The sequence below is a fragment of the Salmo salar genome, chromosome 23, assembly GCF_965601325.2.
Source record: "Salmo salar chromosome 23, fSalSal1, whole genome shotgun sequence".
NCBI lineage: Eukaryota > Metazoa > Chordata > Actinopteri > Salmoniformes > Salmonidae > Salmo > Salmo salar.
The window spans coordinates 49087106-49112187 of NC_138313.1; the positions used below are offsets into that span (position 1 = coordinate 49087106).

Sequence of the window (25082 nt, forward strand, 5' to 3'; positions counted from 1 at the left end):
AAATCATTAGGGCCTTTTTTAACCAGAACATGAATAATATTCAAGGTGGACGAATGCATTCTCTTTTATAACGTATTGGAACGAGGGTACCCAACATGAACTCGCGCGATAGGTGTCTAATGGGCCATCATCGTTCCATGGCTCTTGTTCGGTCAGATCTCCCTCCAGAAGACTCAAAACACTTTGTAAAGGCTGGTGACATCTAGTGGAAGCAATAGGAAGTGCCAAAATATTCCTCAGCCCCTGTGTTTTTCAATGGCATAGGTTTAAAGGTAATACAACACATCAGGTATCCACTTCCTGTCAGAAAATGTCTCAGGGTTTTGCCTGCCAAATGAGTTCTGTTATACTCACAGACACCATTCAAACAGTTTTAGAATCTTTAGGGTGTTTTCTATCCATATATAATAAGTATATGCATATTCTAGTTACTGGGTAGGATTAGTAACCAGATTAAATCGGGTACATTTTTTTATCCAGCCGTGCAAATACTGCCCCCTAGCCCCAACAGGTTAACCCGCTCATTTCAAATTTCATTTTTTGTTTTATGTCCCTGGTATAAAAATATCAAAAAAGTTCCAATGATTGAGTGACAGGTTGGCACCAAAAAAATGATCTTATTCCCTCGAGATTCCGTAAATCTTCCAACCGGGTTTTCAAAGAATGTTGGGGAAGTTACCAGATTTTTGCATCTACCCGGGACAGAACTCACCCACTGTCTGTATAATAGATCGAGCTCCCTAAGTAACAATGAGATGACAACTGTGACCTATCGGCTCTATTCGGTCTTATGTATCAATATTTGAAATTGTGTTTTTGACATTGAATAAAAGTGGAGACTCAGAGATAGAAAATAGTATATCATACACTACAGTTGAGGAACAATGGGAAAGTAATTCTGCTTTGAATGTTGATAAACTTGTAACCCCACATTTGAGGAAATGGCCCTTGCATGTTTGGGAAACCTACTGGAGAGCTGTTCTTTGTCTACCCTCATTCAGTATCGACCCCACCCATCTCTTTAAGGATTCACATGTGAGGCCATGTGCTAAACAGAGTGAGAACAGTAGTGTACTAAACAACCAAAGATTTCAAGACTAAAGACTGGTTTATACTACATCTATTGACATGTCTGTAGACAGTTGTCGCATTGACATCATGAACATTATATTGTAGTCTGACATCAAACCTGTAGTTGTCGTTATGAAAAAGTATAAACACAAAAACGTCAGACAGCATGACATCAGCAGCCTGGTGATCCAAATGAGCATAACTGGTATATATATATTTCCACGCTATGAGGTTGGAATAATACTGGAATAATAATACTGGAATAATAATACTGAGAAGTTGTGGAAATTATGATCATGCCCTTTGAGGGTAACACCACATCCCAAATGACTGCATTTCACACATCTGTTCACATTGACATCTTATCTAGTGTTTTTAATACTTATAATTGTGGAGGTGGAGCACAAAATAGGGGTAAGATACTTTTAAAACTCATTTTGAGCATTTTTTATGAAAGTTAACTGAAGAGGTCTGTGTTAAGAAACGCGGTTTGGCGGGTCATGTTAGCGCTTCAATTTCTCAAACATATGACTATTTTACACCATTTTAAAGACAAGACTCTCGTTAATCTAACCACACTGTCCGATTTCAAAAAGGCTTTACAACGAAAGCAAAATATTAGATTATGTCAGCAGAGTACCCAGCCAGAAATAATCAGACACCCATTTTTCAAGCTAGCATATAATGTCACATAAACCCAAACCACAGCTAAATGCAGCACTAACCTTTGATGATCTTCATCAGATGACACTCCTAGGACATTATGTTATACAATACATGCATGTTTTGTTCAATCAAGTTCATATTTATATCAAAAACCAGCTTTCAACGTTTTGCCGCCTTCTGAGAGCCTATGGGAGCCGTAGGAAGTGTCACGTTACAGCAGAGATCCTCAGTTTTCAATAAAGAGAGTGTAGAAGGCCAAGAATTGGTCAGAGAGAAACTTCCTGTAAGGAATCTTCTCAGGTTTTTGCCTGCCATATGTGTTCTGTTATACTCACAGACACCATTCAAACAGTTTTAGAAACTTTAGGGTGTTTTCTATCCAAAGCTAATAATTATATGCATATTCTAGTTTCTGGGCAGTAGTAATAACCAGATTAAATCGGGTACGTTTTTATCCGGCCATGCAAATACTGCCCCCTACCCTAGAGAGGTTAACGGTTGTGGTTGTCACATCCTGACCCTTGTAAGGGGTCATTTTCTATGGTAGAGTGGTCAGGGCGTGACAGGGGTGTTTTTCTATCTTTTATATTTCTAGGTTTTAGTTCTAGGTTTTCTATTTCTATGTTGGGTTTTTGGGTTGATCTCCAATTGGAGGCAGCTGGTCCTCGTTGCCTCTGATTGGAGATCATATTTAAGTTGGGGTTTTCCTGTTGTGTTTTGTGGGTTGTTAATTTTTGAGTAGTGTTTGCCTGCGTTACGGCTTTGTTATTTTAAGTGGTTGGTGTATTGCATATAGTTTCACAATAAATAAAAAGATGTGGAACTACGAACACGCTGCGTTTTGGTCCGATCCTTCAGAAAGCCGTGACAGAACAACCCACCAAAAAAGGATCAAGCAGCGTGGGAGGAAGTATCTGGAGTCATGGACTTGGGAGGAAATCCTGAATGGGAAAGGACCCTGGAGCCAGGCTGGGGAGTATCGTCACCCAAGGGAGGAAATAGAAGAAGCAAAGAGGGAGTGACGATACTATGAGGCGCTATATCCTCCAAGAGGCAAGGTGGAGAGGCAGTTGCAGAGGGAGGTGTTTAGTCCCAGGGTCATTAGCTTAGTGATGAGCTTTGAGGGCACTATGGTGTTGAACGCTGAGCTGTAGTCAATGAATAGCATTCTCACATAGGTGTTCCTTTAGTCCAGGTGGGAAAGGGCAGTGTGGAGTGCAATAGAGATTGCATCATCTGTCGACCTGTTGGGGCTGTATAAAAATTGGAGTGGGTCTAGGGTTTCTGGGATGATGGTGTTGATATGAGCCATGACCAGCCTTTCAAAGCACTTCATGGCTACAGACATGAGTGCTACGGGTCGGTAGTCATTTAGACAGGTTACCTTAGTGTTCTTGGGCACAGGGACTATGGTGGTCTGCTTAAAACATGTTGGTATTACAGACTCGGACAGGGAGAGGTTGAAAACGCCATTGAAGACATTTGCCAGTTGGTCATGCTCGCAGTACACGTCCTGGTAATCCATCTGGCCCGGCGGCCTTGTGAATGTTGACCTGTTTAATATTCTTACAATCATCGACTGCGGAGAGCGTGATCACACACTCTTCTGGCACAGCTGGTGCTCTCATGCATGTTTCATTGTTATTTGCATCAAAGCGAGCTTAGAATTAGTTTAGCTCGTCTGGTAGGCTCGTGTCACTGGGCAGCTCTCGGCTGTGATTCCCCTTGTATTCTGTAATGGTTTGCAAGCCCTTCCACATCCGACAAGCTTCAGAGCCGGTGTAGTAAGATTCGATCCTAGTCCTGTATTGATGCTTTGCCTGTTTGATGGTTTGTTGGAGGGCATAGCAGGGATTTCTTATAAGATTCCGGGTTAGAGTCCCGCTCCTTGAAAGCAGCAGCTCTAGCCTTTAGCTCAGTGCGGATGCTACCTGTAATCCATGGCTTCTGGTTGGGATATGTACGTACGGTCACTGTTGGGACAGACATCATCGATGCACTTATTGATGAAGCCAATGACTGATGTGGTGTTCTCCTCAATGCCATCGGAGGAATCCCGGAACATATTCCAGTCAGTGCTAGCAAAACTGTCCTGTAGCTTAGAATCTGCTTCATCTGAACACATTTTTATTGATCTAGTCACTGGTGCTTCCTGCTTTAATTTTTGCTTCTAAGCAGGAATCAGGAGGATAGAATAATGGTCAGATTTGCCAAATGGAGGGTGAGGGAGGGAGAGTTTGTACATGTCCCCGGCTACTAGGAGCGCCGCCTCTGGGTGAGCGTTTTCTTATGGAGGAATACAGCTCATTCAATGCTGTGTTAGTGCCAGGCTCTGACTGTGGTGGTATGTAAACAACTTCAAAGAATACAGATGAAAACTCTCTAGGTAGATAGTTTGGTCTACAGCTTATCATGAGAAACTCTACCTCAGCGAGCAATAGCGCGAGACTTCCTTAGATATCAGGCACCAGCTGTTTACAAAAAAGCATAGACCGCCGCCCCTTGTCTTACCAGACACCGCTATTGTATCCTGCCGGTACAGCGTGTAACCAGCCAGTTGTATGTTGATGTTGTCGTTGTTCAGCCACGATTCCGTGAAGCATAAGATATTGCAGTCGTGAAAGTCGTGAAAGGAAAAAGAGGATTCTGCTAGTCCGTGGTTAGAAATCGCAGTCCTGATGTCTAGAACTTATTTTTGGTCATGAGAGACGGTAGCGGCAACATCATGTACAAAATAAGTAAAATAATAAGTTGCAAGTAAGCGAACAAAAAAACACAATTAGCCCGCTCATTTCAAACTTGTTTTATTTCCCTGTATAAAAATAGCAGAAAAGTTTCAATGATTGAGTGACAGGTTGTCGCCAAAAAATATATATCTCTTCTGCACTGTGTCATTGTGAATAGACAGTCTGGTCTCATAGACTAGATGTACTGCGTCATGTAGACAGCCTGGTCTCATGGACTAGGGGAGACACTGAATTTTTTTAGTACTATATCTCTTGACACGATGAAAATAATCATGGCCTCTAAACCTTCAAGCTGCATATTGGACCCTATTCCAACTAAACTACTGAAAGAGCTGCTTCCTGTGCTAGGCCCTCCTACGTTGAACATAATCAAATGAAATGTATTTATAATGCCCTTCTTACATCTGCTGATATCTCAAAGTGCTGTACAGAAACCCAGCCTAAAACCCCAAACAGCAAGCAATGCAGGTGTAGAAGCAGGGCACGGCTCTCTATCCACCAGATGTGTACCAGATTCACTAAAAGTGGCCGTAATAAAGCCTCTCTTGAAAAAGCCAACCCTTGACCAAGAAAATATAGAAAACTATCGGCCTATATCGCATCTCAAATTCCTCTCAAAAATGTTAGAAAAAGCTGTTGCGCAGCAACTCACTGCCTTCCTGAAGACAAACAATGTATACGAAACGCTTCAGTCTGGTTTAGACCCGATCATAGCACTGAGACTGCACTTGTGAAGGTGGTAAATAACCTTTTAATGGCGTCAGACCGAGGCTCTGCATCTGTCCTCATGCTCCTAGACCGTAGTGCTGCTTTTGCTACCATCGATCACCACATTCCTTTGGAGAGATTGGAAACCCAAATTGGTCTACACGGACAAGTTCTGGCCTGGTTTCGATCTTATCTGTCGGAAAGATATGTTTGTCTCTGTGGATGGTTTGTCCTCTGACAAATCAACTGTAAATATCGGTGTTCCTCAAGGCTCCGTTTTAGGACCACTATTGTTTTCACTATATATTTTACCTCTTGGTGATGTCATTCAGAAACATAATGTTAACTTTCACTGCTATGCGATGACACCCAGCTGTACATTTCTACATTTAAAAAATAATAATAATTTTACCCCCAATTTCGTGGTATCCAATTGGTAGTAGTTACTGTCTTGTCTCATCGCTGCAACTCCCGTACGGACTCAGGACAGGCGAAGGTCGAGAGCCATGCGTCCTCCGAAACACAACCCAACCAAGCCGCACTGCTTCTAGACACAGCGCACATCCAACCCGGAAGCCAGCCATACCAACGCGTCAGAGGAAACACCGTACACCTAGCGACCTGGTCAGAGTTCACTGCGCCCGGCCCGCCACAGGAGTCGCTAGTGTGCGATGAGACAAGGATATCCCTGCCAGCCAAACCCTCCCTAACCCTGACGACGCTGGGCCTATTGTGCGCCGCCCCATGGGCATCCCGGTCGCGGCCGGCTCAAACCCAGAGTCTCTGGTGGCACAGCTAGCACTGTGATGTAGTGCCTTAGACCACTGCGCCACCCGGGAGGCACTCAGCTGTACATTTCGATGAAACATGGTGAAGCCCCAACATTGCCCTCCCTCGAAGCCTGTGTTTCCGACATAAGGAAGTGGATGGCGGCAAATGTTCTACTTTTAAACTCGGACAAAACAGATGCTTGTTCTAGGTCCCAAGAAACAAAGAGATCTTCTGTTGAATCTGACAATTAATCTGGATGGTTGTACAGTCGTCTCAAATAAAACAACTGTGAAGGACCTCGGCGTTACTCTGCACTTTGATCTCTCTTGACGAACATATCAAGACTGTTTCAAGGACAGCTTTTTTGCCCCATCTACGTAACATTTCAAAAATCTGAAACTTTCTGTCCAAAAATGAAGCAGAAAGATTTATCCATGCTATTGTCACTTCTAGGTTAGACTATTGCAATGCTCTACTTTCCGGCTACCCGGATAAAGCACTAAATAAACTTCAGTTAGTGCTAAATACGTCTGCTAGAATCTTGACTAGAACCAAAAAATGTGATCATATTACTCCAGTGCTAGCGCCTCTACACTGGCTTCCTGTTAAGGCTAAGGCTGATTTCAAGGTTTTACTGCTAACCTACAAAGCATTAGATGGACTTGCTCCTACCTATCTTTCCGATTTGGTCCTGCCGTACTGTTACGCACGCCTCTTGGAAGAGGGAACGCAACACCCTGCTACAACTCAACTCCCCGTGGAGGGAAAGAGTTATGGGATTGTAGGTGCAGTTCGGGATGACAGAGGCAGAGATTAGTGCCATTTACAGGGAATTTATTTCCTTCACATGGTAATTTGGGGAAAAGGGGCTGGACGGAACCAAAGCAAAGAAAGTTAAAGTTAAAGAGCCCCCTCTCCTACCTTACCTACCTACCCACTACTTACGTAACTAGCACCACCTGGCGCACTAACCAAAATACAGGGGATGGTCCAACCAGGTCTTACCTAGTGTGCATAGACATTGTAAATACTACGGGTATATGTATGTCCGCAGGCCTCTTGCCTTAGCAATCCCAAGGTGCCTTTCCCTTCCCCCCTGGGAACAAATGAAACAGAATAATAAAAACATAAAGTGAACAATTTCACTGTTTTTGATTACAGTATCAAACGTCAGCAGGACCGGCTACAAAATACTTTACCAAAATTCATACAGACCAACAACGAAACACAGGACATACCAAGAAGCTCTTTCCTAACAAATGAACACTTGCTTTTAAAGCTGCCTAAGGAGTCGGTAATTGCAGACAGCTGTATCTCCTGACGAGAGGGCGGGGTCAGAGCTCCAATCTGCAATGGGGCCAACCAATCAGCTGCTTAGAATTTCAGGAAGCCATCCTGAAACACACACATACAAAGAACCTGGGGAACGTAACACGTACATACCTACACTTACGCTACGGTCACAAGACGCAGGCCTCCTTACTGTCCCTAGAATTTCTAAGCAAACAGCTGGAGGCAGGGCTTTCTCCTGTAGAGCTCCATTTTTATGGAATGGTCTGCCTATCCATGTGAGAGACGCAGACTCGGTCTCGACCTTTAAATCTTCATTGAAGACTCATCTCTTCAGTAGGTACTATGATTGGTTGTAGTCTGGCCCAGGAGTGTGAAGGTGAACGGAAAGGCACTGGAGCAACGAACCGGCCTTACTGTCTCTGCCTGGCCGGCTCCCCTCTCTCCACTGGGATTCTCTGCCTCTAACCCTATTACAGGGGCTGAGTCACTGGCTTACTGGTGCTCTTCCATGCCATCCCTAGGAGGGGTGCGTCACTTGAGTGTGTTGAGTCACTGACGTGATCTTCCTGTCCGGGTTGGCGCCCCCCTTTGGGTGGTGCCGTGGCGGAGATCTTTGTGGGCTATACTCGGCCTTGTCTCAGGATGGTAAGTTGGTGGTTGAAGATATCCCTCTAGCGGTGTGGGGCCTGTGCTTTCACAAAGTGGGTGGGGTTATAGCCTGCCTGTTTGGCCCTGTCCGGGGGTATTGTCAGACGGGGCCACAGTGTCTCCCGAACCCTGCTGTCTCAACCTCCAGTATTTATGCAGTAGTTTATGTGTCGGGGGGCTTGGGTCAGTCTGTTATATCTGGAGTATTTCTCCTGTCTTATCTGGTGCTCTGTGTGAATTTATGTATGCTCTCTCTAATTCTCTCTCTCTTTCTCTCTTTTTCTCTCTTTCTCTCTTTCTCTCTTCCTTTCTTTCTCTCTCTCAGAGGACCTGAGCCCTAGGACCATGCCTCAGGACTGCCTGGCCTGATGACTCCTTGCTGTCTCCAGTCCACCTGGCCGTGCTGCTGCTTCAGTTTCAACTGTTCTGCCTGCGGCTATGGAACCCTGACCTGTTCACCGGACGTGCTACCTGTCCCAGACCTGCTTTTTTCAACTCTCTAGAGACAGCAGGAGCAGTAGAGATACTCTGAATGATCGATTATGAAAAGCCAACTGACATTTACACCTGAGGTACTGACCTGTTGCACCCTCGACATCCACTATGATTATTATTATTTGACGCTGCTGGTCATCTATGAACATTTGAACATCTTGGTCATGTTCTGTTATAATCTCCAACCGGTACAGCCAGAAGAGGACTGGCCACCCCTCATAGCCTGGTTCCTCTCTAGGTTTCTTCCTAGGTTCTGGCCTTTCTAGGGAGTTTTTCCTAGCCACCGTGCTTCTACACCTGCATTGCCTGCTGTTTGGGGTTTTAGGCTGGGTTTCTGTACAGCACTTTGTGACATCAGCTGATGAAAGAAGGGCTTTATAAATACATTTGATTTGATTTAGATGTACTGTGTCACTGTGTATAGACAGGCTGGTCTCATAGAGTAGATGCACTGTGTCACTGTGTATAGACAGCCTGGTCTCATAGACTAGATGCACTGTGTCACTGTGTATAGACAGCCTGGTCTCATCGACTAGATGCACTGTGTCACTGTGTGTAGACAGCCTGGTCTCACAGACTAGATGCACTGTGTCACTGTGTGTTGACAGCCTGGTCTCAAAGACTAGATACACTGTGTCACTGTGTGTTGACAGCCTGGTCTCATAGACTAGGTGTACTGTGTCACTGTGTGTAGACAGCCTGGTCTCATAGACTAGATGTACTGTGTCACTGTGTGTAGACAGCCTGGTCTCATAGTAAATGTAAATCCAGGACACTCAGATAGATTAGTATGATATGTTATGTTTGTATGGTTAGATAAGATTGAAGGTTACTTAAAGGTGCAATATGCAGAAATTGCTCCGCCATTTGCTGGTTGCTAAAATTCTAATGGTAGGCCTAATTTCAGTTTGTTACAAAACAAGCAGTAATTGTTTAGAGAATCATTATACCAGATGAACCCGCTGTGAAATATATTTTCCATGACCAAAAATATTGTGTTTTCATCTGTTTAAAGCTGGTGTACAAAACTGACAGTAAAAGATGCAGAAACGAAACTTAAGAACGGGAAACATAGAAAAAGTGCATATAGAACACATCTACAGCTGATTAGACTTGCTTTAAATTAGAAATTAAAGATCTATAACTCAATGTTTCTATGTGGATTTGGTCAGGTCGCCCCCAAAAACTTTGACATATTGCAGCGTTAAGGCAAAAACATGTTGTATGTTTCTAGGCTAAAAGATATGAGGTGCTCCGTGTTCCTGCTGGTAGCAGGCCTTAACCTGGATGTGGGGAAATGTCCTGCCTTGGAGTATGGTTGTATCTATCTCCACCAGACCCCTTGGAAATCAGATGACAAACCTGCATGGATTAGCAAGAGAAAACATGGTACGTGTATTTAGACAATTGTAGTCAAGACAGCTTCAGTTTACACCGGAGTATACAGGTTCCAGTACTCTACTAACACTTCACACAACTAATTGCGTGCTAGGCAGTAATATAAACATGCACACAGTCCAGTAAGTTTCCCAAAATCCCCAGTTTTCAAAAATCCTGGATGGAGGATTCCAGATTTCCTGCGTATTCCTTCCTGATACTGTGAATCTCCCAACTGGGTTTTCAAAGAATGTTGGGGAAAGTTACCAGATTTTTGCATCTACCTGGGACAGAACACACCCACTGTCTGTATAATAGACCGAGTTCCCTAAGTAACAATGAGATGACAACTGGAACCGACCAGGCTCTATTCGACGTAGCAAAATTAGAAATTGTGTTTTTTACATTGAATAAAATTAGAGACTCAGAGATAGAAAATGGTATATCATACACTACAGTTGAGGAACAATGGGAAAGTAATTCTGCTTTGAAAGTTGATAAACTTGTAACACCACTTTTATAAAAATTGTCCTTGAATGTTTTGGTACACCTACTGGAGATCTCTTCTTTGTCTACCCTCATTCAGCATTGTTCACACCCTCTTAAGCCTTAGACCCACCCATCTCTTTAAGGATTCACATGTGAGGCCATGTGCTAAACAGAGTGAGTATGGAAATGTAATAAACAGAGAGTACGGTAGTGTAGTAAACAGAGTGAGTACGGTAGTGCAGCAAACAGAGTGAGTACAGTAGTGTAGTAAACAGAGTGAGTACAGTAGTGTAGTAAACAGAGTGAGTACGGTAGCGCAGCAAACAGAGTGAGTACAGTAGTGTAGTAAACAGAGTGAGTACGGTAGTGTAGTAAACAGAGTGAGTACGGTAGTGTAGCAAACAGAGTGAGTACCGTAGTGTAGCAAACAGAGTGAGTACCGTAGTGTAGCAAACAGAGTGAGTACGGTAGTGTAGCAAACAGAGTGAGTACGGTAGTGTAGGAAACAGAGTGAGTACGGTAGTGTAGCAAACAGAGTGAGTACGGTAGTGTAGCAAACAGAGTGAGTACGGTAGTGTTGCAAACAGAGTGAGTACAGTAGTGTAGTAAACAGAGTGAGTACAGTAGTGTAGTAAACAGAGTGAGTACGGTAGTGTAGTAAACAGAGTGAGTACGGTAGTGTAGTAAACAGAGTGAGTACGGTAGTGTAGTAAACAGAGTGAGTACGGTAGTGTAGTAAACAGAGTGAGTACGGTAGTGTAGCAAACAGAGTGAGTACGGTAGTGTAGCAAACAGAGTGAGTACGGTAGTGTAGCAAACAGAGTGAGTACGGTAGTGTAGCAAACAGAGTGAGTACGGTAGTGTAGCAAACAGAGTGAGTACGGTAGTGTAGCAAACAGAGTGAGTACGGTAGTGTAGCAAACATGGTGAGTACAGTAGTGTAGCAAACAGAGTGAGTACGGTAGTGTAGTAAACAGAGTGAGTACGGTAGTGTAGTAAACAGAGTGAGTACGGTAGTGTAGTAAACAGAGTGAGTACGGTAGTGTAGTAAACAGAGTGAGTACGGTAGTGTAGCAAACAGAGTGAGTACGGTAGTGTAGCAAACAGAGTGAGTACGGTAGTGTAGCAAACAGAGTGAGTACGGTAGTGTAGCAAACAGAGTGAGTACGGTAGTGTAGCAAACAGAGTGAGTACGGTAGTGTAGCAAACAGAGTGAGTACGGTAGTGTAGCAAACATGGTGAGTACGGTAGTGTAGCAAACAGAGTGAGTACGGTAGTGTAGGAAACAGAGTGAGTACGGTAGTGTATCAAACATGGTGAGTACGGTAGTGTAGTAAACAACCAAAGATTACAAGACTACGTTTATCGACATGTCTGTAGACAGTGACATCGTGAACATGATATTGTAGTCTGACATCAAATTTGTAGTTGTCGTTATGAAAAAGTATAAACACAAAAATGACATACTGCATTATATTAGCATGGTGGTCCAAAATAGCATAACTCGTGTATATGTCCACACTATGAGGTTGGAATAATACTGTGAAATTGTGAAAATTATGATACCCTCTTAAAACCTGTTAGGGCTAGGGGGCAGCATTTGCACGTCTGGATAAAAAAAATGTACCCGATTTAATCTGGTTACTAATCCTACCCAGTAACTAGAATATGCATATACTTATTATATATGGATAGAAAACACTCTAAAGTTTCTAAAACTGTTTGAATGGTGTCTGTGAGTATAACAGAACTCATTTGGCAGGCAAAACCCTGAGACATTTTCTGACAGGAAGTGGATACCTGATGTGTTGTATTGACTTTAAACCTATCCCATTGAAAAACACAGGGGCTGAGGAATATTTTGGCACTTCCTATTGCTTCCACTAGATGTCACCAGCCTTTACAAAGTGTTTTGAGTCTTCTGGAGGGAGATCTGACCGAACAAGAGCCATGGAACGATGATGTCCCATTAGACACCTGGCGCGCGAGTTCATGTTGGGTACCCTCGTTCCAATACGTTATAAAAGAGTATGCATTCGTCCACCTTGAATATTATTCATGTTCTGGTTAAAAAAGGCCCTAATGATTTATGCTATACAACGTTTGACATGTTTGAACGAACGGAAATATATTTTTTCCCCTCGTTCATGACGAGAAGTCCGGCTGGCTTAGATCATGTGCTAACAAGACGGAGATTTTTGGACATAAATGATGAGCTTTTTTGAACAAAACTACATTCGTTATGGACCTGTGATACCTGGAAGTGACATCTGATGAAGAGAATCAAAGGTAATGGATTATTTACATAGTATTTTCGATTTTAGATCTCCCCAACATGACGTCTAGTCTGTATCGCAACGCGTATTTTTCTGGGCGCAGTGCTCAGATTATTGCAAAGTGTGATTTCCCAGTAAGGTTATTTTTAAATCTGGCAAGTTGATTGAGTTCAAGAGATGTAAATCTATAATTCTTTAAATGACAATATAATATTTTACCAATGTTTTCTAATTTTAATTATTTAATTTGTGACGCTGACTTGACTGCCGGTTATTGGAGGGAAACGATTTCCTCAACATCAATGCCATAGTAAAACGCTGTTTTTGGATATAAATATGAACTTGATAGAACTAAAAATGCATGCATTGTCTAACATAATGTCCTAGGAGTGTCATCTGATGGAGATTGTAAAAGGTTAGTGCATCATTTTAGCTGGTTTTATGGTTTTGGTGACCCTGTCTTTGACTTGACAAAACATTACACACAACTCTTGTAAATGTACTGTCCTAACATACTCTAAATGTATGCTTTCGCCGTAAAACCTTTTTGAAATCGTAAAACGTGGTTAGATTAAGGAGATGTTTATCTTTCAAATGGTGTAAAATAGTTGTATTTTTGAAAAATTTGAATTTTGACATTTATTTGGATTCAAATTTGCCGCTCTTGAAATGCACCTGCTGTTGATGGAGTGCACCACGGGTGGCACGCTAGCGTCCCACCTAGCCCATAGCGGTTAAGGATCGGACCCTTTTATTACATTTTCACCTAAAATGACATGCCCAAATTTATCTGCCTGTAGCTCAGGACCTGAAGTAGAGATATGCATTTTCTTGATACCATTTGAAAGGACGCTTTGAAGTCTGTGGAAATGTGAAATGAATGTAGGAGAACATAACAAATTAGATCTGGTAAAACATCATACAAACAACATTTTTCTTTCATCATCTTTGAAAAACAAGAGAAAAGCCATAATGTACTATTCCAGGTTAGGCGCGATTTAGATTTTGGCCACTAGATGGCAGCAGAGTATGTGCAAGGTTTTAGACTGATTCAATGAACATTTCTGTTCAAAATGTTCAATCAAGACTGCCCAATTGTGTCTAATTTGATTATTAATAGGTTTTCAAGTTTAACTGTGCACTCTCCTCAAACAATAGCATGGTATTCTTTCACTGTAATAGCTACTGTAAATCAGACAGTGCAGTTAGGTTAACAAGAATTTAAGCTTTCTGCCCATATCAGATATGTCTATGTCCTGGGAAATATTCTTGTTACTTACAACTTCATGCTAATCAAATTAGCCTACGTTAGCTCAATCATCTCGCGGGGGGATACTGATCCTGTAGAGGATAATGCCCTTTTAGTGTAACACCAGATACCAAATGAGTGCATTTCACAAATTTAATCTGTTCACATTGACATTTTATCAAGTGTTTTTAATTGTGGAGGTGGAGCATAAAATGGGGGTAAGGTTACTTTCTAACTCATTTTGACAATTTTTTATGAAAGTCTCTGTTATAATATATAATCTAATTCTAATAGTCTGTTTATCAAAACATCATGAACATCCTCTGTTGTCTGTCTAGAAACGGTGCTGTTACAGATACTGCTTGTGTTTGTCATCATGTGACTGCATGGGAAGATTAGAACATGTCACCACCCTTTTCTTTAGGTTAGTTTAATGTGAAAACAAGGTTCATGTAATTCTAATTCTGAAGATGAATAAGAACATTTAGGCATTAAAGTAATTACAATGAAGCAAGGTGTTAGGTTGTGAACAGAGTATGAACTCAAATGAATGCAGAGAAAAGTGTATTTAGCCCACTGGATTCTGCATCTACAGTGCCTTGCAAAAGTTTTCATCTCCCTTGGCGCTTTTCCTATTTTGTTTCATTACAACCTGTAATTTCAATGGATTTTTATTTGGATTTCATGTAATGGACATACACAAAATAGTACAAATTGGTGAAATGAAATAAAAAAAATAACTTGTTAAAAATAATTCTAAAAAAGAAACTTAAAATCGGTGTGTGCGCATGTATTCACCCCCTTTGCTATGAAGCCCCTAAACAAGATCAGGTGCAACCAATTACCTTCAGAAGTCACGTAATTTGTTAAAGAAAGTGCACACAGGTGGAATCTTAGTGTCACATGATCTGTCACATGATCTTAGTGTATATATGTATATATATATACATATATACATATATACATACATACATACACACCTGTTCGGAAAGACCCCAGAGTCTGCAACACCAAGTGGCACCACCAAGCAAGTGGCACCATGAAGACCTAGGAGTTCTCCAAACAGGTCACGAACAAAGTTGTCGAAGTACAGATCAGGGTTGGGTTATAAAAAAATATCAGAAACTTTGAACATCCCAAGGAGCACCATTAAATCCATTATTAAAAATGGAAAGAATTTGTCACCGCAACAAACCTGCCAAGAGAGGGCCGCCCACCAAAACTCACGGACCAGGCAAGGAGGGATTTAATGAGAGGCAACAACGAGACCAAAGATAACCCTGAAGGAGCTGCAAAGCTCCACAGCAGAGATTGGAGTATCTGTCCATAGGACCACTTTAAGCCGTACACTCCACAGAACTGGGCTTTACGGAAGATTGCCAGAAAAAAGCCATTGCTTAACCCCTGGTCGGGCTGACATCCAGCGAAAAATCCTATCGCCATTTGCATAACAAAATTATTATAATTTTTTTTTTCAAATATAGGACTATAGTATATCGTTTTATAGATACACCTCTCCTGAATCGACCCACGTTGTCCGATTTCAAAAAGGCTTTACAGCAAAAGCACAACATTAGATTATGTTAGAGGAGTACATCGTAAAAGTATTCACATAGCCATTTTCCGACCAACCACATGCATCACAAATAACCCAAAAACAGCTAAATGCAGCACTAACCTTTGACAATCTTCATCAGATGACACTCCTAGGACATCATGTTACACAATACATGCATTCTTTTGTTCGATAAAGTTCATATTTATATATAAAAACTGCATTTTACATCGGCGCGTGACGTTGACTAACTATTTTTCCTCAAATGCGTCCGGTGAAACAGCGCTACATTTTACTAAATTACTATTCGAAAACATTTTTAAAATGTAATATTGTCAATCTAAGATTTATAGATTAACATCTCTTCAAAGCACCTGCAGTGCCAGATTTAAAAATAACCTTACTGGGAAATCACACTTTGCAATAATCTGAGCACTGCGCCCAGAAAAATACGCGTTGCGATACAGACTAGACGTCATGTTGGGGAGATCTAAAATCGAAAATACTATGTAAATAATCCATTACCTTTGATTCTCTTCATCAGATGTCACTTCCAGGTATCACAGGTCCATAACGAATGTAGTTTTGTTCAAAAAAGCTCATCATTTATGTCCAAAAATCTCCGTCTTGTTCGCACATGATCTAAGCCAGCCGGACTTCTCGTCATGAACGAGGGGAAAAAATATATTTCCGTTCGTTCAAACATGTCAAACGTTGTATAGCATAAATCATTAGGGCCTTTTTTAACCAGAACATGAATAATATTCAAGGTGGACGAATGCATACTCTTTTATAACGTATTGGAACGAGGGTACCCAACATGAACTCGCGCGCCAGGTGTCTAATGGGACATCATCGTTCCATGGCTCTTGTTCGGTCAGATCTCCCTCCAGAAGACTCAAAACACTTTGTAAAGGCTGGTGACATCTAGTGGAAGCAATAGGAAGTGCCAAAATATTCCTAAACCCCTGTGTTTTTCAATGGGATAGGTTTAAAGTCAATACAACACATCAGGTATCCACTTCCTGTCAGAAAATGTCTCAGGGTTTTGCCTGCCAAATGAGTTCTGTTATACTCACAGACACCATTCAAACAGTTTTAGAAACTTTAGAGTGTTTTCTATCCATATATAATAAGTATATGCATATTCTAGTTACTGGGTAGGATTAGTAACCAGATTAAATCGGGTACATTTTTTTTATCCAGACGTGCAAATGCTGCCCCCTAGCCCTAACAGGTTAAGGTGAATGCACCAATTTGTAAGTCGCTCTGGATAAGAGCGTCTGCTAAATTACGTAAATGTAAATGTAAAAAATCAAGGAAAACGCTATGTCTGGCGCAAACCCCACACCTCTCATCACCCCGAGAACACCATCCCCACAGTGAAGCATGGTGGAGGCAGCATCATGGTGTGGGGATGTTTTCCATCAGCAGTGACTGGGAAACTGGTCAGAATTGAAGGAATGATGGATGATGCTAAAAATAGGGAAATTCCTGAGGGAAACCTGTTTCAGTCTTCCAAAGATTTCAGACTGGGACGGAGGTTCACCTTCCAGCAGGACATTGTCCCTAAGCATACTGCTAAAGCAACACTTGAGTGGTTCAAGGGGAAACATTTAAATGTCTTGGAATGGACTAGTCAAAGCCCAGACCTCAATCCAATTGAGAATCTGTGGTATGACTTAGATTGCTGTACACCAGCGGAACCCATCCAACTTGAAGGAGCTGGTACAGTTTTGCCTTGAAGAATGGGCAGAAATCCCAGTGGCTAGATGTGCCAAGCTTATAGAGACATACACCAACAGACATGCAGCTGTAATTGCTGCAAAAGGTGGCTCTACAAAGTTTTGACTTTGGGGGGTGAATAATTATGCACGCTCAAGTTTAGTGTTTCTTTGTCTTATTTCTTGATTGTCTCACAATAAAAATATTTAGCATCTTCAAAGTGGTAGGCATGTTGTGTAAATCAAATGTTAGAAACCCCCAAAAATCAATTTCAATTCCAGGATATAAGGCAACACGACAAGGGGTTGAATACTTTCGCAAGCCACTATACATAGCATAGCTTGTACATAACCAAACAATATTTATATGTCAAGACAAAGGTAGTGGTGTGACTTCTCAGAAATGTTCATCTGTTTCCCAGAACTGCCTGTTGAGCTGTTGTTGAGCGGCTGGTATCACCCTCCCCTCCCCCATTATCCCCCACACTGTTCCACCTCCGCTTCTGGGAGGAACCAGTCGGGGCCACAGAGCAGGTAAGTACAGATTCTTCTCCAGTGACGCCAATGCCAACGTGATACTACCTCTGTTACACTGAACACATATCCTAGATCTAGAGGAACTTGATTTACAAGTAGCAGAATGTTCTGTTGGTGTTATAATTGGGGTGATGTGTGTTCCAACTTCCACTGCCAACAAGGAACACAACTGCTTTACACATTACATTGGAGTCAACCATACTGTTCTTCAGTCTAATCCAGCTGATCCCAGTTTTACCTGTTGTAAATCTTTTTTTATCGTAACAAACTGTTTAAAGATTCCTGACATATATTTGAGACTTTAACAGTTGGTATTAAATCAGTATTTCTGAAGCTTTCTTGTTTTGTTTGTTCATCATGTTTTGACCTCCAGACTCCCTCATCTCATCCCACCAACTCTGTCAGTCCAGCAGGCCCCACAATGCAGCCTCCACACCACTGCAGTAACAGCCACATCTTCCCATCACAAAGCTTCAGTACTATCTCAATGTGTTGTAAGTCCTGTACAGCACTTGGTATTCATCACTGTTGAGACAATGTTACAGCTGATAACATGTAATGACATTTCCAACCTAACCAACCCCCTCTGATTCTTCTCATTCAGGAATTACCATCCAGGATCCTGTGGCAACGTCAATGTGAAACCGCATTGACCCGTGATCACCACCAACCAGGGCTCCACAGTGGTATCCTTCGATGCCCAGGCTTCGCTCAAGATCAACTGAAGGAGATTTGGAAGGATCCCAGTGAGCAAAATTGACATTTTATGTTGTTGTATATATGTATTTTCAACGTCTTTTGATCATAGGGATGGCCTCCCCAGAGAGCACACCAGGCAGCAAACAGCACTGTGATGTGATTGGCTGGTCAGCAGGAAGTATTATCTGGCTAAACAGAAGGGATGATGGATCTGACAGAGAACGTTTTTTATGGAATGATGTCAGGTTAATATTGTCAATAAAACAGGTGAAATGTACAGAACGACTTGATTGATCAATTAATAACACACCAAACTGTTGTTTTAATACATGGAAGAATTTGATTAGTCAAGGTACAATACACAAAAACATTTATGGAATGACTAGACTAGTCAAAGTATATGGAATAACTTGAGCAGTAAATGCATGATACTGACTTGGACATTCAACATGAGACAGTCATTCGTTTTTTATCAGTTTTTCCTCTAGTGACATATTGGCCCCTTGTCAGTGGCACTAGGAGTGAAGGGCCCGACAGGCATACTGCAAATTATAATGTAATAACCAAACATTTCTGTAATAACTCATTATAATGTAATAACTTAACCTGTTGTGGTATAGGGGGCAGTATTTTCACGACCGGATAAAAAACGTGCCCGATTTAATCTGGTTACTACTCCTGCCCAGAAACAAGAATATGCATATAATTAGTAGATTTGGATAGAAAACACTCAAAAGTTTCTAAAACTTTTTGAATGGTGTCTGTGAGTATAACAGAACTCATATGGCAGGCCAAAACCTGAGAAGATTCCATACAGGAAGTGCCCTGTCTGACCATTTCTTGGCCTTCTTTGCCATCTCTTTCCACAACAAAGGATCTCTTCGGTAACGTGACACTTTCTGATGCTCCCATAGGCTCAGGAGTAATAACCAGATTAAATCGGGTACGTTTTTTATCCGGCCGTGAAAATACTGCCACCTAGCCATAACAGGTTAAAACATTGTTAATTCGACGTTGTCTGCATCTGGGTCTTACCTTCATACCTGATAATATTATCATATAATACAATATAATGACTAGAATAGAATAACAGTTTTGACATGAAAGCCCAGCCAGATGTTTTAGTCCTTTAGCAGAAGCTCTTATCCAGAGCAACTTAGAGGAGCATTATGGTTAAGTGCCTTGCTCAAGGGTACATAGACAGCTCAGAGATTCAAACCAGCGACCTTTCAGTTACTGTCCCTACGCTATAAACCACTTGGCTACCTGCCACCTTGACAGTGTGTCTCTATACCTCTCAGTCTCTAAACCACTAGGATAGTTGTCACCTTGACAGTGTGTCTCTACACTTCTCAGTCTCTAAACCACAAGGCTACCTGCCACCTTGACAGTGTGTCTCTATACCTCTCAGCATCTGAAGACACCCAGCCATGGTTAGGATTATTAGAGAAGCTTTTCCTGCTGAAAGACAGTTTCATTTCATCTGGTTTCAGAAATAATGTATTGGATATGTTCATAACCCCGTCCACCTATAAGATGTGGGGGGGATCTGTATGACTAAGAAGAGATACAAAGAACTCTGATTGTAAAACGTCTTCTCTTTTTAGTCTTAGATATGTCTAGGGTTAGGGTTACTGCTGAATGTAGTACCTCTAACCCTAAACACACTGTAATGTAAAGTATTACCCCATTCTCAATGATCAGTCAATACATACAGTATTAATTTCAACTACAGAACATTGGATCAATATCAAGTCCCCTCCTCATTACAACCACTTAAGAATTATTATAGACACTTAAAATCAGTGTTATAACACATAAGTGTATTATAAGGCATTTTAAAGGTCATTAAAATAGTTAGAATATGTACTTCATAGAAACTGTTACCCTTTATATATTCTAACCACTCTATTTAATATTAAGGGTCCTAACCTAGGAACTAAAATATTTGTCTCCTTCTCGACGTTGCATGCAGTTCTCTCTCTCTCTTCCTCTAACCCCTCCCTCCTTCCCTCCCTCTAAACTCACCTATCTGGCAGAACCAGAAAGTCCATACCTCCCAAAAAATACCTTCTGTGGAAACAAAACGTATCTGAGTCTCTGTGTCGTCTGTCTTTGTGAGAGTGAACAACCATCAAAATGGCTCAGAAGGGAGTTCTGCTGGACCAGGGCTTGTTCTGTTGTTCTGTCTGTCTGGATCTACTGAAAGAGCCAGTCACTACTGCCTGTGGACACAATTACTGTAGAATCTGTATTGAGCGCTGCTGGGATCAGGATGTTCTGAAAGGGGTCTATAGCTGTCCTCAGTGCAGAGAGACCTTCATTCCAAGGCCTAATCTGAGGAAAAATAACATGTTGGCTGATATGGTGGAGGACCTGAAGAAGACAAGACTCCAGGCTGCTCCCCCTCCTGCTCTGTGCTATGCTGGACCTGGAGATGTGGTGTGTGATTTCTGCACTGGGACCAGAAAGCAGAAAGCCCTCATGTCCTGTTTGGTGTGTCTGGCCTCTTACTGTGAGACTCACCTCCAACCTCACTATGAATTTCCTGCATTGAAGAAGCACAAGCTGGTCAAAGCCACCGCACAACTACAAGAGAAGATCTGCTCTCATCATGACAAACTGCTGGATGTTTACTGTCGTACCGATCAGCAGTGTATCTGTCTGCTGTGTGTGATGGATGAACATAAAGGCCATGATACAGTGTCAGCTGCAGCAGAGAGGAATGATAAACAGGTAAGACCAGAACAACGTGTTGGTGACTGTCTGATAAACAAAGAATTAAAGAAGCAGTAGGAACTAAGGCTGTTTGAATATGAGATCATTCAAGTGAAATCGATCCAGGGCAGAACAAATATGATCACAAACTCCAGGGCGGCAGCGTTGGACTAGTAACCGAAAGGTTGCAAGATCTGACAAGGTACAAATCTGTCGTTCTGCCCCTGACCAAGACTTTCATTGAAAATAAGAATTTGTTCTTAACTGACTTGCTTCCCTGGTGGCACAGGGGGTCTAATGCAGTGCTAGCTGTGCCACCAGAGACTCTGGGTTTGAACCCAGGCTCTGTTGCATCTGTGAAGCTAGTTCATCGCCATAATGTTTTTTTTTCTTCAGATAGCCAAGTTAACCATGTCATCGCCCCCCCCATAAAAGTTGTGAACCTCCGACTCCTGTGATGTTTCGAGGAACAGACCCCTAGTTGACTGTTAGTTTACCTTACAGGTGAAATTAAATGTCGTTGATATTCAGCCAACGACTACTATATAACGTTACCCATGTAAACATTACATCGAATCAAATGACCAACGTTTATCCACATATTTGGTTGATAGAGAGCTTTCCAACGATCCGTGACATGAACAAAGGCACCTGTTGTTGGCTTGAGGGTCTTTAGTTTAGCTGGCTAAATTAGCTAATCCCACAATTTGCCCAAGCGTCGTTCGGGTTAGGGAAAGTTTGGCCGGCAGGGATATCCTTGTCTCACTGTGCACTAGCTACTCCTGTGGCGCGCTGGGTGCAGTACATGCTGACCATGTTGCACGGTGATTCCTGGCTTCCACATTGGTGAAGCTGGCTTCCGGGTTGGATGTGCGTTGTGTCAAGAAGCAGTGTGACTTGGTTGTGTTTCAGAGGACGCATGGCTCTTGACCTTCGCCTCTCCTGAGTCCGTACGGGAGTTGCAGCGACAAGACTGTAACTACTACTAATTGGATACTATAAAATTGGGAAGAAAAAGGGGGTAAAAAATAAAATAAGAATTTGTTCTTAACTGACTTGCCTAGTTAAATATCAAAAAAATATATTTATCACCATTTTTTTAAAGACTCAAACTGTCACGTCCTGACCAGCAGAGGGAGTAGTTGTTTAGTATTTTGGTCAGGACGTGGCAGAGGGATGTTTGTTTTGTATGGTGGGGGTTTTGTGTGTGTTGTAGAGGGGTGTTTGATTTATGTGTTCCTGGGTTTTGGGTGTATGTTCTAGGTTAGTATGTTCTAGGTTGTATTTCTGCATTCTGTCTAGTTTAGGTTTTCTATGTTTAGGTTTGGGTGCTGGACTCTCAATTGGAGGCAGGTGTTTCTCGTTGCCTCTCATTGAGAGTCCTATATATGGGTAATTGTTTGGTGTAGTGTTTGTGGGAGATTGTTTCTTGTTTTGCGTGTGTGATCCTGACAAGACTGTTTTGTTGTTCGTGAGTTCTTCGTTTTTGTTATTTTGGTGTTCGCTTTAGTTAAAATAAATAACAAGATGAGCATCCACATTCCTGCTGCGTTTTGGTCCTCTATTCCCGACGACAACCGTTACACAAACCAAGTTTATTCACCCACTGGGTCATACAGCTGCAAAGACAAAAACATATATTTATAACCTCATACAAGACGAGATCAACTCCTTACACATCTAGACGGCCAATACATCTGTGTTGCTAGACAGGAACTGAACTGGTTCCACTCACTGGTGTAGTCATGGCCCTGCCTGATGCTAAAACCTTGGTGGGTGTGGAAGTGTGTGTGAGATAAGACTGTAGTAGGAGGGTCGTTGGGGTGGGCCTCTCTGGCCCCCCTCCCAGAGGTTTCTTCTCACTTCATCTATTGACTTGAACTTGAGACGAATTCCTGTCTCCTCCCAAGTTCTACAGCTGGCCTGCCTTATCAGAGACTAACTAGACTGTTGATATCCTGGCTCCTCCCTAGTTCTGCAGCTGGCCTGCCTTATCAGAGACTAACTAGACTGTTGAATTCCTGGCTCCTCCCTAGTTCTGCAGCTGGCCTGCCTTATCAGAGACTAACTAGACTGTTGAATTCCTGGCTCCTCCCTAGTTCTGCAGCTGGCCTACCTTATCAGAGACTAACTAGACTGTTGAATTCTTGGCTCCTCTCTAGTTCTGCAGCTGGCCTGCCTTATCAGAGACTAACTAGACTGTTGAATTCCTGGCTCCTCTCTAGTTCTGCAGCTGGCCTGCCTTATCAGAAACTGAAACTAGTTGCCCTTTGTCTCCCTCTTTAGGAACATTTATATTCAACAATAACATGTTTGAACAGAATATTTCAGCACTTCCCCTTGTATCTCTCAGTAACTTTCCATACACCAAGTTCCTATCCACCGTTCATTGACCCCAACATATACATTCCTTATACATGTAAAGTCATCAATACGTTATAGTACGGTAACATGAATAAGTATATTTCTAGCTGGAATCCAACAAGTCAAACACGCTTATCATTTGTTATCAAGCTTCATTATCATTTGTTATCAAACTTCATTATAATTCATTTTTAAACACCATTATCATTTGTTATCAAACACCCAATCAGCGCCCTGATTTGTGTTCTGTTAAAACTATAATCATTCACATGACAACATAATAATATATTTTCACACAGACACTTCCTCAATATTTGTATCCTTATATTCTATGGGTCCTATGTCACATTACTATACTATTGATCTACTGGACTAATAAAGCTTGATAGCTCATTGAAGAGTGATTCTCCACAGAGGCAGCTGGGGATGAGTCAGCAGAAGGTCCAGCAGAGATTCCAGGAGAGAGAGAAGGAGCTGAAGAAGCTCCAACAGGCTGTGGAGTCTCTCAAGGTGAGTATTGTTGACCAGAGGAGACACATCATTTCACTTCTGTCCTCCAGTCAGAGAGAGGGAGAGACAGGCTCCTCTCCAATCCCACTGACCCCACTGTTGAGAACAGGCTGTCTGGACCCCTTTCAGAGAATTGACTGCTTAATGTAACCAACGGGATATGAACCCAGGTCTACCGTGGGATAAACCAACATCTTGACCACTACATCAAGAGAACATTCCCTATTGGGCCGATGCTGATTTAGAAGTCGCAGGCGGGGATACCTCATCACATAACCATGAGTAACCATGACTGACTCATGTCCCCTATACATTAACATGGAGCTCTCTCTCTCAATTCAATTCAATTCAAAGGGCTTTATTGGCATGGGAAACATATGTTTACATTGCCAAAGAAAGTGAAATAGATAATAAACAAAAGTGAATTAAACAATCAGAAATTAACAGTAAACATTACACTCACAAAAGTTTCAAAGGAATAGACATTTCAAATGTTATAATTCAATTGGAAAACAGAGATTATTTGTGGTTTCAGGGTGGGTGGGAAAGGAGTTGGGTGCAGTTGAATCAGTGAAGGTAACCTGTAGTGGACTTGTGATATTTGTTTGTGGTTCTTCTGACCAGAGAGAGTGGGCGCTCCGTGTCACGCAACTTGGGTCAAGATCTGATTCTTGTTTTGCTCTTAGGAACAGGGCACCATTGAAAGGAGTGATTTCTGGGGTAGCGTTAGTGTGGAGGTGGAGCAATTGAAGTTGAAGGCTCTTGGTGTTTGTGATGCCCGCCGTTTGGTGTGAAGCAGACCAGGTGGTGAGCGTGGTGAAACAGAGGAGTCACTGTCAGCGTTTGAGTCTTTACCCAACAAAGTCATGTTGGGATATATCAGTTATCCTGTTAGAGTCTTTGTGTTGAATCCACTGAGCTGTTTCAGGTGCAACGTTTATGGTCATGTTGCAGCAGTTTGGAGGAGGGATATTACAAGATGTGGGAAGTGTGCAGGAGGTCATGGGATAGAGGATTATGTAGTTTCAGTGGATAAAGTTGTGTCAACTGTAGGGGTGTCCATGTTGCTGGGGATAAGAGGTGTCTGGTGAGAGAGAGGCAGGTTAAGGTGGCTAGAGTCAGAGTAGTGCAGAAGGTGTCGTATGCTGAGGCAGTGAAGAAAGTAGAGGAGGATGGGTCAAGGCT

The 25082-nt window shown here is 42.1% G+C and overlaps 1 protein-coding gene and 1 long non-coding RNA gene across 3 annotated transcripts in view; both read left to right on the forward strand.

The window, feature by feature from the left end:
* LOC123732224 (tripartite motif-containing protein 16) overlaps nucleotides 1-25082 on the forward strand; it is a 185853-nt gene that overhangs the window by 150568 nt on the left and 10203 nt on the right. Inside the window, exons 1-2 of one of the 2 annotated variants that reach the window (XM_082968277.1) lie at nucleotides 20385-21041; nucleotides 23802-23897. The exons of the other annotated variant lie outside the window; for it this stretch is intronic. Coding sequence (XP_082824403.1) covers nucleotides 20445-21041; nucleotides 23802-23897 — 693 coding nt within the window. The 5' untranslated portion in view covers nucleotides 20385-20444. Of the gene's footprint in view, nucleotides 1-20384; nucleotides 21042-23801; nucleotides 23898-25082 lie in introns of those variants that run through there. 2 annotated transcript variants of the gene reach the window in all.
* On the forward strand, nucleotides 16908-18819 carry LOC145863066 (uncharacterized). The gene is made up of 3 exons (XR_014382398.1): nucleotides 16908-17603; nucleotides 17980-18100; nucleotides 18211-18819. It is a non-coding gene; the product is annotated as an uncharacterized LOC145863066 (long non-coding RNA).